The 15,609-nt window shown below is 48.9% G+C and overlaps 1 protein-coding gene across 1 annotated transcript in view; it reads left to right on the plus strand.

Annotated features, from left to right (window-relative positions):
* The window catches only part of TH (tyrosine hydroxylase), a 403,874-nt gene that overhangs the window by 327,573 nt on the left and 60,692 nt on the right, over positions 1 to 15,609 (plus strand). The window contains exon 9 of the mRNA XM_078682736.1: positions 2,314 to 2,383. Coding sequence (XP_078538862.1) covers positions 2,314 to 2,383 — 70 coding nt within the window. The remainder of the gene's footprint in view (positions 1 to 2,313; positions 2,384 to 15,609) is intronic.

Consider the following 15,609-nt stretch of genomic DNA (forward strand, 5'->3'; position numbering starts at 1 on the left):
TGCCTGGCCATTGGTTATAAAAGAGCCATGACGGCATGTGCTGAGTGCATCCCAAGAGAAGACACCAAAGAGTCATGACAATACCAGTGTCCTTGTAAAAGATGCTAGACATGTATCTCACACATCTGACTGTACACATGAAGGAAGTGCAGAACCTTCTGAGCTGACCTACCTTGGGAGGATACTGAGCCATGGTTCCCCAGTGCCTTTAAGCAAAAGACACACAATTGACGGACAGAATGCAGGACAAATCAAAACATTCACCCCCAGTCAAGAGATCTGTGTTAAATCCATCATGTCTTTGCTCACCATGTCACCCCAGTTTAGACCTGGTCATATGCAAATTAGTCTTGACCTTGTGCCTCATGGGAACAGCGCCTTTATCATTGACAATACAATGTGTGGCAACTAACTCTTACTTCTCTAATTCATGGTCAGTCCACAGCTTTGCCTTCTCTGGAGCTGCCAGTAAACAACAGTAACAGTCTCAAAGGGATGACTTTCTATTGCCACTTTGTGCTCCACAGACAGATGACCCCGTTTGCCCAGAGTGCGCGCAGCTGAAGCCAGTTTTTGTTCAACAAAGAGAGGTTCAGAAGAAAAATATTAAAAAAACGAAGCACCCGAGAACAGAGAACATTGAGTCCTTGAAACATAAGGGCTCATACTTTCCCTCAGCATAAAATAGGGGCCGCTGTGAAAACCCTAGCGACTGAGCTCAAAAGAAAGTCATTATTGTGCTTCTCATCAAACGAAAATACAATAAACATGCATTTTCTGCCACAAACAGGTCTCAAAAACCAAACATGTTTAAAAGGAAGTCATTGCCAAATAAAACGATGCATGTTGTTTTTAAGCGCTGCACAATAAACTCCTCAGTTGGTATCAGACCCTGACCCTGACGATCAATCCATGGCGTCGCGAATGAACGCCACGCCGTACAAGCAAAGTTATTAACGTACATTTTCACGAAAACGTCATCATGCACAGTTATGCCCGTAGTTACTATATTCAAAAAGAGTGGTTAAGCTGAGCAGATCTTGCTTGTTAACACACATCTAGCTCCAGAATCACACACACACACACACACGCGAGAGAGGTACAGCGCCACTCACCTTTGGGAAGTTTTTCTGCCGAGCACAGCACGGCCAGGGTAAGGATTTGGAGGACTGGAATGCAAAGTCTCTCATGGTGAACCCCACGAAAAGAGTGTCCTAGAACCAGGGGACCACACTCCGTCTCTGTTTATTTTGAAAGCATGGCTTGGCATGGCAACCCGTTTCTCGCAGCTCCCGACCCCGGCTGCTGCAGGCCCTGCCGGGGGCTAAGTATATTCAGGAATTCTCCGCCTTGGCCGCAGTGACAGACAAGAGCAGCTGTCCGCATGCACTAATGTCAATATGAAAACACAGGGCTTATAGAAGAAGGGAAAGAAAATCCCAGCAGGATATTTTGTGGAGGAGACGAGGAGGACGGCTTGGGGCACAAGGTGGCTTACTCGAGACGCCGACCCCGGCCACGACAGAGCTCTTCCTTGACAGGATGTCCCACCCCCACCACGCGCGGCATCCAATGATGGATGCTGCGCGGTGACCAGCCAATCCTGGCACTGCATGCAGCGCCAGGATTGGCTAGGGGGGCACATTTGCTGCTCGCCCCGTCGCCCTTTGTAAACCCGGGCTGTGGCAGGCGAACAAGTACCCCTGGGTCCCACTGGGGAACTTACAGTGCGCATGCTTGAGATAGTTGCCAACTATCCCAAGCATGCGCACTGTAAGTTCCCCAGCGGGACTGCGCACTACGGTCTGCTGCAGCCTGCCACTCAAGCTGCAGCAGGACACCCCCCCTGGCCCCTGCCCAATTCCCGGTGGCTGAATCTGATTATTGAATGGTGTTACAATGTAATTTTATTTACATAGGATTGCGGCCGGCGGCCGCGATGCGGGTCCATGTGGCTGGTGGGGCTACGCCCCTACGCCCCAATGGACGCACCGTGGCTGCTGAGTTATGAGCACGGGAAACAGACTTTTGTATAATCTTCAGCAGGCACGTTGACATCCCTGAACAATAAGAAGTGTAAGTGCATTTGAGCTGTTTCCTAATTATACCTTACTAGGCGCATGACTAATGTAAATGCTCTATTATTTGTTCTGCTAGATTACCGATTGTCTTTGCTGCTGGCAGTCTTTTATTTGTTCAGATGACTGATGTATTCTAAGCATTGTCAGTAAAAGTAACAAACTGATTTATAGTCTGTAACCGCCACAAACCTCCTGCCCTATTCTGACCTGTTTCCTCTCATTTTATATGAAGGGACTGCTGCCATGAGCTCCTTGGACACGTGCCGATGCTGGCTGACCGCACCTTTGCTCAGTTCTCGCAGGTAAATGCCTCATTGGATTGCCTACATTGACCGCTGTGGCAACACTGCTTTTGTCTGCTACAGTGACAATTGTAGGAACACAAGTATGAATGTCCTCTAAAATAATTACAGAGTCAGCATCAGTGGCAGTGGTGCCCTTTATGCTTAACAACTTGTCACTAATCAGTGAGGTTTGAGAAGAAGTAGAAAGGAAATGTAATACAACATTTGAACAAGGGCCATGAATCTTGTACGTGTTAGAAAATAGAATGCAAAATTGAGTTACCTATTAAGACACAATAAATCCTTGTGACCTGCTGCATGCACATCTAATAGGAATGAAGGGACCCTTACCAGCTATCCTTCAAGCCAAGTAGGAAACTAGCATTTCTGATTCCTTTTTGGCCTTGATTACAAATGGCTGTCTGTTATTGAAAGCCTATCGTGTAAAGTATCATTCCCACCCACCACACTCTCCATGTTTCAGTGCCCCCTCTTATGCTCGTTCATTGCTTCCCCTGTCCTTCCCAGTTTTACCTTATTCACAGCTCTTCCTTTGCTACCCACTCCCTGTACTCCTCACCGTTGATGCCCACCGCTTGCAAGCATGGAGTAGCTCTGCCACCACCCACTTCTCCATTGCTCTTCTACTCCCCCAAGTCTCGTTTTCTTCTTTTTCTGAGGTCCTGGCAGCTTAAGTTTACTACAAGGGCACTCTTTTCTCTAAAACACACTTTTTTTAGCAGAAGAAATGTCCGTTGCATCGACGTGACACGTGTGCCATGCGTGGTGCCAAGTTCATGTATACAACATCATTGTGGGGCTAGCTTTAAAATAAATAAAAAATGCCCTATTGCAGCATCATGCCCCAGTTACTTACTAGTAATCTTCATTACTCTGAGTGTAGTCTTCCTCGCCATAGAAATTACGTATTGAGCTCCAGCTCCCCCACAGGACCATCCAAGCAAATTAGCGATCTAGCCATCCCCATTACTCCCTAACATGGCCGACCTCCTTCACGCTTGACCTACCATAAGTGGAGGTACGACCCCCCCTACTTCCTGTTCCACTACAAATACCTCAGTACCAAAACCAGTACCAGTGCCTAACGGTCAGAGTGGTCAACCTTGAAGCTTGGGGACCGGGTTAGAGTCTTGGCAGGGACACTCAACATCCTGTGATTCTTACCAAATCACTTACTCTCCAAGTGACCCACAAAAAAATTAATGTGTCTGTCTGTAAAGTGCTCTGATACCTTTGGGTCGAGTTCGTGCTATATAACCCCCCCCCCCTAAAAAAAACAGGTAAGGGAGGGCTCGGAACCCATGTGGTGAGGAAGACTGCACTCAGAGTAACAAAGATTGCCGGTAAGTAGCCGGTGCATTACCTCCTCGTACGTCTTCCTTGCCTCAGAATTGATGTAGTGAACAAATACCAAAGCCAAAGCGGCTTCATGATCTCCAGAAATAAAACCATATATGAACATGTGAGACACAAATACGGTTTAATTCAAACAGCCAACAGAGCAAAAAAACAGCTGCACAAAATGTGAGTGACAATCAATCAACAGTCAGTACCAGCTTGCAGAACAGCCGCAGCAAAATCCTCAGCAGCTGAACCTCCCAACATAGTGGTCCATGAACATGTGAGGTGAAGCCAATGTATCAGCCTTGCAAATGTCTTCTATCGAGATCCCCATGAAAGAAGCTGAGGAGACCAATACTTTGGGTAGACCTTTCCTGTATCCTGGATGATACCTCCGACACCTGGGACTCATATGCCAGAGAAATCGTCTGTTTATTTCCACCTACTCAAAGTGGAAATTGAGGGTTTATGTACGGACCTCACCGGGCCAAAAGTGACAAACTACTATCACATTTGCAAAAATCCAGTGTGCTTTCCAGATACACCAACACCGCCCTACTTACATCCAAAAAATGGAGACCAGCACCCAACCCTGACTGATACTTCGGAGAAAAAGTAGGTAGAACAACCCCCCCGTGGAACAATTCATCGCTCAAGAAAGCAGAGCAATCACTAAAGAGAGCCAAGATTAAATAGGCCGATCAATCAAAAAAATTTACGTGAAAAAAACAGTGATGGCCGGGCCATATGCTAAGCAACTAAAATAATCTAGCATCGTGCACGCCGCTGAGCGTGAGCCTAGCATCCACATTCCTAAGCAAATTCCATTATTCCAGGAAAGCGTGACGCTTCATGCCCCCGTGTCACAAATCAGCCGGCAGTCCTACTGCAGCCTAAAATATTATAAGACTGATCAGTACATGCCTGCCGGCTGGCAAAGAGTCCATATACGACAGCACCCTCCCTGCGGACCACCCGCGCCAAAACTGAAAGCAGCGCCTTGCTCGCGGTAGAGCAGGCAACACCCGAAAGGACGGTGCAACCCTGTCCTGCCACGAGGCCCTGCTGTAATACATGAGCCCGGGGCTTCATACACATGGTAAGAGCCCGCTATAGCCGGTGTAGTGTCGCAATCAGTACACAGATGACACTGGTTAGGCATTCAGTGTGAGCTTTATTCAGACAGCGTCCTCACTCTTACATCTCCTGCTTCTTTCCCTTTCTTGACACCTCCCATTCCCTTTTCCATTCTCCTCCCACTTTTAGATCCCTGGTGCCAGTCGTAGTGCCCGGCCCAGCTACAACATTACATATCCCCCTTCGTAAACACCTTGAAACATTTCAGAGGTGTCTGTGCATGTCAGAGTAAACAATAAAAGAAAATAACATAGTTACAGTTTTTCAATGAGGCAAACGGGTCTTAGATGAGTTCGCTGCGGCTGGTGGACTACATCCTGAGTCACCTGCTCCTCTTCACCAGGAGAAGTGGAAGTCCGATGATCACTTGCTAACTCAGGTGCGTTCCCTTTCAAAGCATTGTTAGGCACGGTCAGTTCTTCTCGGATAGTGGGCGTGCATTTCTGGAAGTGCGCCACATTCCCAGTGATCCTCTTGTCTTCTGGCGCAGCCGTGATCATGGTCCCTTTTTGTTTTGTTACTAACAGCGGGCAAGGATGATATAGACAGTCTGTTTTTCCCTGTTGTTCTTGCTGCACCAGCACCCATTCCCCTTCCTGGATGGATGACTGCGTAGCTTTTCTCCGACTGTCGGTGTATTCTTTCATCTTCTCTTTTTTCAGTCTGTCTCGTGCTACTAATTCTTTGTGATCAGAGTCTTGATGAATACCACTAGCAATGTCTTCCCAGGCCGGCATTCTAGTGCGCACTGTTCGACCCAACATTAAGGTTGCATGACATCTACCTGTGGTGGCATGGGGTGTGGTTCGATAGGCTCGTAACACCTCATTTAAAGAAACTTGAACATCACACTTTGAAAGTTCTGCTGCTGGATGTTTTTTTTTAGAGTGGCCATAAATCTTTCTACCATTCCATTGGCCTGTAGCCATAAGGGAGTGATCTTTCTGTGTCTGAAATTCAGGTGGTTGGCAAAATCTGCAAAGTCTTGCGCACTGAACGCTGGGCCATTGTCTGTTTTCACTACTTTCGGTATGCCCCATGCTGCAAAAACCTCATCCAACATAGGTATAGTGGTGGCAGCTGTGGTTGACGCTATGAGGTGTGCAATTGGGAAACGTGAGTACTCGTCCATTATGACCAAGATATACTTGCCCGATTGCAACGGGCCACAGAAATCTACTGCAACATGTTGCCAAACGATTTCCGGCAATTCTGACATTTGTAGAGGCACAGGTGGATACTCTCGACTTACTAGCTGACACTGCGGGCAGTCTATCTGGGCGAGTTCAACCATCTGATCGAGTGCAGGGAACCAGACTTGCTCCTGCAGGGCTCTCTTCGTGGCTATGAGACATATGTGCCTTTCATGCACTAAGTTGATGACTCCTTGGCGCAGTTGTTTCGGAATGATGATCCGTTTGTCTCGTAGTAGAAGACCATTGGAGGTGATGGACAGTTCCTCCTTCACAAGTCTAAAGGAAGACAGTTCCTGACTGTCAACCTGTTCATTTTGTCCGGATTCTTCTAGATGTCTCCAGCTATTTGTCTCGATGCGCTGTTTCACATTTTGTAAGGTGACATCCTCATTGGTGGGGTCCAGAATGGCCTCCAGAGGGACTGCAGGTGGTTTGCCTTGGGCCACTACAAAATGAATGTACTCCTCCGCTAATGATGGATTTGATCTGGACATTGCTTTAGGGTGCCTCGACATATAGTCAGCTGGATTTGCATATTTTCCAGGTTTGTGGACAATAGTATAAGTATTCTCTTGAAGGTGGATGCCCCACCACTCTTTTCTGGGTGGTATTTTGGCTCGGGATTTCCAAAAATAGTTAACAGGGCCTGGTGGTCCGTGATAAGGGTGAAGTGTTTTCCATAAATGAAGATGTGAAAATGTTCGCAGCCCCAGACTACCGCCAAGCTTTCCTTTTCGGGCTGAGAGTACGCTCTCTCTGTGTCCGTGAGACTCCGACTTGCATAGGCTATGATGTATCATTGATCACCCTCCCTGTCATATTGAGCTAATATGGCTCCAAGTCCCACGGGAGACGCATCCACAGTGAGTTCAGTTTTTCGGCGAGGATTGAAATAAGCGAGGTTGTTGGTTGACTCCACCGAAGCTTTGATCGCGTGGAAAGCTTGATCACATCTCGTGGACCATTGGAATGGGTGACCATTTTTGGTCAGCTTTCTCAGCGGATACCTGATGGTGGCGTAATCTGTGATATTACGTACACAGTAGCTTGCCATTCCTAGAAATGAGCGCACATTGCCAGCGTCTCTCGGTCTGGGAGTACCGTTTAAGGCTGCGATCTTTTACGGATCCGGTCTCATACCTGCACCTGAAAAAATGTGTGCAAAGAACTTTAATATAGATTTGTGGAATTCACATTTGTTTTTATTTAATGTGAGGTTAGCATCCAGTAGGGCATGACAAACTCGGTCTAACGCCTTGTCGTGTTGCTCCATATACGAGAATGTCATCACTGTAGTTTAGAGTGTTGGGAATATGATGGATTACTTTCTTGATGGCTCCTTGAAAGATCTCAGCGGCAGATGAGACCCCAAAGCTGAGCCTTTTGTATCTGAACAGGCCTTGGTGAGTCGAGAATGTGGTGATGTATCTCGATTTTTCATGAAGTTCCAGCTGGTGATAACCCTTGTTGAGGTCTAGTTTGAAGAATATTTGCGCCCCATTGAGTGACGCAATCATGTCACTGATGTGAGGTGACTCTCTCTTTCAATGTCAGCGTTGGGTGCTCTCATATCCACACCAAGACGCACTTTGCCACGCGAGCCCTTTTTCAGTACTACGACCACTGGAGAGACCCAGGGAGTTGGTTCTGATTACAATAACAACGGCTTGTATGATGAGACTGAACTTTGGGTCTCGATGACCGTTGTTTTGCAGGGAAGACCTGTCAGTGTTGCGAGATTAGAGCCTAAATGCCTGTTCTCGTTTTTCACCTCTTCCAGCTTCCATTCGCTTTGCATGTTCTTCCGCCTGATCATGTACCCGTGTCATTTCTTCATTCTCATCAAGGTAGTAGCTTTTCTTCAATAGACGTCTACGTAAAGACTCAGACTGGCATCCTTCTATGATTTGCAGGCGAAGGGCATCTTCCGTCATGAAAGAGTCAAATTCACAGTAACGAGCCAAGCGTCTGAGGCGAGTGATGAATGTGCTCATGGATTCATCTTTCTCTTGAGATGCCAGATTGAATGTATATCTTTCATAGTCAGTGTTTCTTTTGTGAATAAATGTTCTATTTAGAGCGTCACCCACATTTGCGTAGGACGACGCAGCATCAGCCGGAAGTTCCCAATTGGATTGCGTAGCGCAATCAGTTTCTGATCCTCCTCAGTCACATGAGAACCTTTCATGAAATCTTCAAAATTCTCTAACCATTCCTGCCAGCGAAGGCCCATGCCTCCCCCAGATATGAGGACTAGGGGTTCCGGTGGATGTAGAAACGGGACTTCAAGCATGCCAAGTCTATGGTCTCCAGTCTGTGACGTAGATGTGGGGGACTCCGGCCTGTTGCTGGCGCCAGCGGAGGTGTGACGCTGTCTGGACGTTGGGGACCCAGGCATGATGTATGAATGTGGGAGTATAATTGAGTTGAGGGTTTGTCAGAACGTGTCTAGACACAGTGAATCTCACAGCGCCCGTCACTTGGCGCAAGTGCAGTAATGTAGTCAATGGCAGCACTTGAAGTAGGATGCAAAATTCGCAATAAGTAAACCCAGGAATGCATCAGTCGCACCATTCACTTGACGTGGACTTTCCACTATTATCATTAATTATGTACAAAGGAGCGCTCCACAGGATACGACTGCACCTGGTAAGTGCAGCGAAGGTCCATGACCACCTCGTCGCCAGCTGTAGTGTCGCAATCAGTACACAGACGACACTGGTTAGGTATTCAGTGGGAGCTTGCTTATTTCCCTTTCTTGACTCCTCCCATTCCCTTTTCCATTCCCCTCCCACTTTTAGATCCCTGGTGCCGGTCCTAGTGCCCGGCCCAGCTACAACATTACACCCGGGTCTCTCAATATGCCGGGAAAAAGAAATAACAACATATCAATACTATCAATACTGGGCCCCAGGGTCTGCTACAGCACGATCTCGCCCCACTTATCTGTGACTTGGTTGAAAAGTCTGCAAAACAGAACCAAAAAAACAGGAAGTGGGGTGGGTGGTGCCTCCTCTTATGGTAGGCCAAGGGTGAAGGAGGTCAGCCATGTTAGGGAGGGATGGGGGAGGCTAGAGCGCTAATGAGCTTGGAGGGTTCTGTGGGGGAGCTGAAGTTCACTATGTCATTTCTGTGGCGAGGAAGACATACGAGGAGGCTAGCCTTAAAGCAAAAAAAATTCCCAATGCAGCGTCATGACTATACGTAGGGAGGTGTGCTGCAGCATGCATGCATATTTGTCATCACTTAGGTGTCCAGCCATTTTCGTTTATTTTGGTTTTGTTGATGCAGTTCACCATCGGCAACAAAACGGTTTTGTTGCCGATGGTGAACTGCATCAACAACATCCAAATAAACGTTTAGTCAAACTCTTTTTATCATTTTGCCAATGCTCTTCAGCATTGTTTACAAGCATTGGCACGGCCTTTCAAAGGCAAGACATGGCTTATTGTCTTCTCATTGGTAGGTAATGTTCAAGAAGGTCTTGACCTCCCTGGGTCACGATAGAGCCAGATAATAGCAGACCAAAACAGTGTCTGACGAAAAGAAGAGAGGAGCATGTTTTTTTTGGTTTCCAGTAGATTTTTTCACATAAATTAAAAAGAAAATGTGACCGTACTGAGTGAGCTACGGCTCCAAAGCAAAACAGCACATCCTGCAGTGTTTGTGGGGTTGTCAATCCATGATGCATTTGCAGACGATTTTCACAAAGGCCTTTTATCTCTTGTTCTATTTCTGTTTATACAACAGCGATCTAGACCCATGAAAAGCATCCTAGCAGTCGGCCAGAGCTGCTGATGAGTCGGTGTTAAATCTATCAGAACAGATTTGTTTAGTTAGCTTTTATAAACACGAGCAGCGGCTGTACAATCTGGCAGCCCCATAGCAAATGGTTTACTATCAGCACTGCTGGTGGAAAAAGCGCTCCATGGTCTCGTGCCAGCTATCCATCAAACCGACTTTACTACATTCTAGCATCTGATACCTAGAAGGACCTATACCATCTGGACAGCTCCAAATACTGACAAGGATCCAGGCGCCAAGCCTCCCACCTCTTCTTACGACAAGGGAGTTCCACTCGCGGAGGTCGTGCCTGAATGAATGAATGAATGAGAGCATTTTATAAAGCTCGCAATTAACCTAAGGTGTCTTAGTGCTAACCTCTCCAACCGGGCGCGTTTTTCCCCAAGTACTGTACTTATGTAAAAATATGGAAATCGTACTTGTCTGCCCATCTCACAGATATATCAGGGACATTTAGCAACTTTTCCAGGGTTAAAGATACTGGCGTGATGGAAAAGACTGGCTGTCTGCACATTATACACATTTTAAAAACAATCGCCGCGGCTGCTCTGGGCACCAAAGGGAGTGACGCCACTTGTCAGCCGTCCAGACAGGCCCCTGCTCTGAGTCCATGCCCAGTCACCTGCTCAACTCACCCACATTGTTTCTCAGCCCCAACTGCCTGCATGACTACAGTGTGTCCCAGCACCCCCTTGGTGCACTCTACCTGCCCAACCTGTCATCATGACTTGAACCCCTCCCTTATCGCCAAGTGTGTTGTAAATGTTGAATGTTCACAGCATGTGAGGGGATGTTATATCCCTTGATTGGGGAGGGCTGTTCCTATGTTTGCGGCCCCAAGATAAAAGGTGGCCTTTAAGAATAGTGGTGGGCCATCCTATTGGCTGTTCTCTCTGTCACATCAGGCATATAGCCCAAGCTGCCCATTCATCTTTCTCTCTTTAAACACCAGTTTAGCCAGGAGCTGTGAGCGTCTGCGTTGGATCCCCGAATGGTAGAATGAAACACAGATGGAGCCTGGGTGTTTCCTCAGACTAGTATGGACATGTTCTAGCAGTTCAGCCTGTGACTGTTTATAGAGGACCAATTGCTTGCATCTGAGGCAAAGGAAACGCTCTCTGCAAAAACCCTCGAATGCTGTGTTTAGATCAGATCAGGTAGAAGAATCGCAGACCAAGCAACAGCTTCTGATTGGCTGTAGTCCATCTGGAAAGAATCCACCATACCAGTAACAATAATGGGATGTGTCCACTAAAGATGGGCAAGCCAATATAATTAAGCTCGAGCCTGAAGCCTGGCTCTAATGTATACAAATAGTGATGGATGGAATCTATACTTTACTATGTCACCCTAAGCTGGACAGGCATGCTCGGACGTGAGTCCTGTGCACACTGTGTCACTAGCACCAAGATATATCCAGCTGATGAGCCCATAAACAAGGACAAAACCGGTCCTGGGTTGCTGTTTTTCCAGTTCAGAGAGGACCTAGTTTGGCAGTTCGGGCTAGACTGTTCCCATTGGAGCAGGGTCAGACTGATTTGTATACAGCTGGGTCCAAAACTGTGATGACATTGCGTGTAAAATAATGATGGACTGGTATGTGGCCTGAGTAACAGTGGCTGAGAATAAATCAAACAATCCATTTATCCCTTTTTGTATACTTAGAAGCCTGGCTCTGGCATAGCTTGAGGTCCTCTTGGAAGCTGGAGCTTAAAACGTGAGACACTTTCCAATGAAGCAATATGGCTAGTGCCTACAGCTGCCGACCACCATGCAACACGGTAAATTAAATTCCAATCTGGATTCAGCTGAGCATTCTTTGGATCCCGGAAAATCACCATGTGCTGAAAAAAAGGTGCAACAATGTTTTATTTACTTGAGCAAGGAACATTTGCCAGAAATAGAATGTGATTGTGCCTATTACCATGCTCTGATCTCCTTCAAGAATTTAGGAAAAAACAATAACGACTAATGTTAGAAATAAATATCCATCAAGTGGCTCAACTGCACAGTGTGAAACTGGGAAATCTGGGGGCAATCTCAGCTTCCCTGCTTTACGTAATTTTGTGATGGGAAGTGTTAGAATTCCCAAGATCCCTGGTTGGCTAAGGTAGGTACCGCAGGCCAAGCAGGGACCCGTGAGGCCCAACGCTAGGGAAAAGACAGATCACCTCCGGAGATAGCCCCCGCTCCCCCGCCTTGGTAGCTTGGCACGAGCAGCCAGGCTTATCTTCAAGGCTTAATGTGTAAAGTATTTGCAATTACACTCACAGCGATCCAATGATGACACCACAACTAGACTCCACACGGGTTTCATAGAAAATAAGTATATGTTTATAAATCGATATACGATGCTACCACACAATACTAAACCAACATATGCGCCGGGGTAATGTTCCGCCTGGCCTATTATTATTGAGCTAAACTAAACAATCCTACGTAATCCTAATGTCGTAATTTTTTTTTTTTTTTTTTTTTTTAAATTTGTTTTATTGTTGCATCAAAGTAAACAGGTACAGGAAAAATTATCAGCCGACTTGGCCTCAACATTCGGCCATGCGTGCAACATTTTTTGTTTATACAACTGGTGCAAATATACAATTCCTCGATCAAGCCGTGCTGGTCGTATAGCCATGTCTATCGGTCGGGAGACGGTGAACCCGCATAGCCAAAAAAACCCAGTGGACGATAACATGTAAGTAAGTTCCGGTCTCTAAGGCGTTGGATCGGGGCCTGTACTGCCCATGAACGGTGCTACCAGAGAACAGGGGGGAACAAAACCGTGGGAGGGAAGCGTGCGGGCGCCAGCAAGGTCAAAGTAGGGGGATACTAGCGACGGGCGTCAGGGGGGGGGGAACCCAGCGGGTCAATCAGCCTGCGTTCCAGAGGGGCGAGCAGGTAGTCAGGAGCGTGGTCTGGGGAGGGGGGGGAAGACATCAGGCAAATGCTATCGGTCTTCACGGACTGGGAGGGGAGGGGAAGGGGTAGGTGGTTCACTCACAGTGAAGGACTGTCGGAAACTGTGGAGGAGCATGGCCCATTCCATGGATATGGGAAATTTACGCGCACCCCTGGCTTCTTCCTCTCTGAGAGCATCCTCTTCCGCCGCCGCCCATTTACTGACCGCCCCCGTCCAGGCTGCTATAGGGGGACCCTCCGGGGACCGCCAGCGCATGGTAATGCATCTGTTCGCTAACAGGAGCGCTAAGGACACGAAGCGTCTATGTACTGGAGCCCGCTTAGGGACATGAAAGATGCCTAGTGCGCTAGACTCCCAGGTGGATAACGTGGTGAGGCCAGTCAGTTCCGACAAGGTGTCATGTACCGCCCGCCAAAAGGAATGGAGGTCGGGGCAGCTCCAAAACATATGACGAAAATCTGCAGTAGGGGCGCAGCATCTGGGGCATAGGAAGGACGTGGAGGGATAGAATTTCTGTAAGCGCGCTGGGGTGAGGTACGCCCTGTGTAGGATATAGTATTGGATATTCTTGAAGCGGGCATTCCTAGAGACGCGTTTGGGGGCCTCCAACGCCTTAGTCCACTCAGAGTCGTGCAGCGCGCGGCCTATGTCCTCCTCCCATGTAGTGCGCAAGGTCGTCAGGGGAGCATGTGAGAGTTCTCGGATGGATTTGTACAACCAGGTGACCAAATGACGTCCCACCCCCATACGTAGGATAGTGTGTATGACTGGATGCGTGTCTGGCTCGCCCGTGCGAAGGTCGAAATGGGGTCGGAATCCCTCAATCAGCTGTCGATATCTGAGAAATTGGCCCGGGGGGAGCCCATATTCAGCGGTCAGACGATCAAGTGTTTTTAGCTGGCCTTCCTCAAAGAGCGACTCCAGATCCGTGATGCCACAGAGCGACCATCCGGCGAAGAACGAAGTCGTGAAGTAAGAGTCTTGCCTGGGGCTGCCTATCAGCGGTAAGAGCGGAGAGTACGGAGGTCGAGCGGGGGACATTCGGTGGATCCGCATCATGCACCGGCGCGCTATCGCCACTTGGAGGGGGTATGTGCGCCGTGGCTTGGTGCCCGGGAGTAGTAGACGGGTGAGTTCCGGGGTCGCGATTCTACCGGTCGAGGTGACAGTTTCCTGAGGGTAACGGTCCGCCGTCCAGTACGACAGCCACTGGAGCTGCGCTGCAAGGAAGTATGACTCGAAGGATGGAGCTCCGAGCCCTCCCAGCGTCGTGGGAAGTTGGAGGGTTCGCAGGGCGACCCGGTGTCGGCCCTCGCCCCAGATAAGGGTCCCTAGGAGGGAGTCAACGTCGCGGAAAAAAGATCTGGGCGGCACCACTGGCAAGTTCGTGAAGTGGTATAGGAGCCGAGGGAGCATTATCATTTTAGCCAGTGCAATCCGACCTATTGGGGCTAGTGGGAGTTTATTCCAGAAGGCAACCGCCGGGCGCAGGCTGGCAAGTGCTTTGCAGTGGTTCCCCGCGAAAAGGTCCGCTGGGGAATGATACATGCGGACACCAAGGTAGCGGGGGGCTTCCGTGGACCACGAGAGTTTATGTGCTCCGAGCTCGACTTCCCGGGGGGGCAGGCTCGGGTGCAAGGGGTGGACCGTGGATTTGTCCCAGTTCACCTGTAATCCGGAGGCATTCGCGAATTCCTCCAGTGTCGCCCCAATAGCGGTCAGGTCCGTTTCAATGTCTCGGACGTATATGAGGAGATCGTCCGCGTACATGGAGACACTGTGGGTGCTGTCCGCTAGCGGGATGCCCCATTCCGCGCCCTCTAGGCGTAGTCTCACCGCCAGCGGCTCGACCGCCAGTGCAAATAAAAGAGGCGACAGGGGGCACCCCTGTCGCGTGCCTCGCCGAACCTCGAACGCTGGTGATATGCGTTTCCCGATGCGGACACGCGTAGTCAAATCAGTATACAAGAGGCGCGTGTATGCAACAAGCGTCGGGCCAACATTAAGGCGCTGCAAGACCGAGAAAAGATAGGGCCAAGTGAGGGTATCAAATGCCTTCTCCAGGTCCATAATGAGACAGGCGGCGCGAGGAAATCTGCCACGCACCTGATCTTGTACATGGAAAACTCGGCGAAGGTTCTGGGAGGTGTTCCTTCCCGGAACAAAGCCACATTGGTCGGGGTGGACCAGTGGGCGTATGACCTGTGCATAACGATCAGCTAGAATTTTCCCCAAAATTTTACAGTCAGCCGATAGGAGCGTGATGGGGCGGTACGAACCCATGTGGAGTGGGTCTCTGTGGGGCTTAGGGAAGGTGACGATCACGGATTCCCGCAGTGACTTGGGCAATCTCCCCAGTTGAAGGGACGCCCCGAACACCCGCGACAAACGGGGGACCACCAGGGGAGAGAATGTCGAGTAGTATTCCAGCGGGAAGCCGTCCAGTCCTGGCGCTTTATTCCGGGACATGGCACGAATCGCCTGGGTGATGTCAGGGGGTTTTATCTTGGTGTCGAGGGTGTGCTTATCTGCTTCCGATATTGTAGGTAGCGTCAGTGGGTCCAAAAAACTGTCCACGGAAAAAGGGGAACAGTGGGTCGGAGTTCCGTACACTTGTGTATAGTGTCGCTGGAACGCCAGGAGGATATCGGCTTGGGAGCGCACCAGTACGCCGTCTGGATTGATAATATCCGTGATCGGCTTGATTACGGTATCTTGCCTCGCCATCCAGGCCAGGAGCGCGCCAGTTTTGTCTCTGTCCTTATGCACCCTAGAGGCATAAGCTCTAAAATTGTACTTTCTGAGGTCAGCGCAGGCCGCCTGAT

The sequence above is a fragment of the Lissotriton helveticus genome, chromosome 3_1 (genome assembly GCF_964261635.1).
Source record: "Lissotriton helveticus chromosome 3_1, aLisHel1.1, whole genome shotgun sequence".
NCBI classification, from domain to species: domain Eukaryota; kingdom Metazoa; phylum Chordata; class Amphibia; order Caudata; family Salamandridae; genus Lissotriton; species Lissotriton helveticus.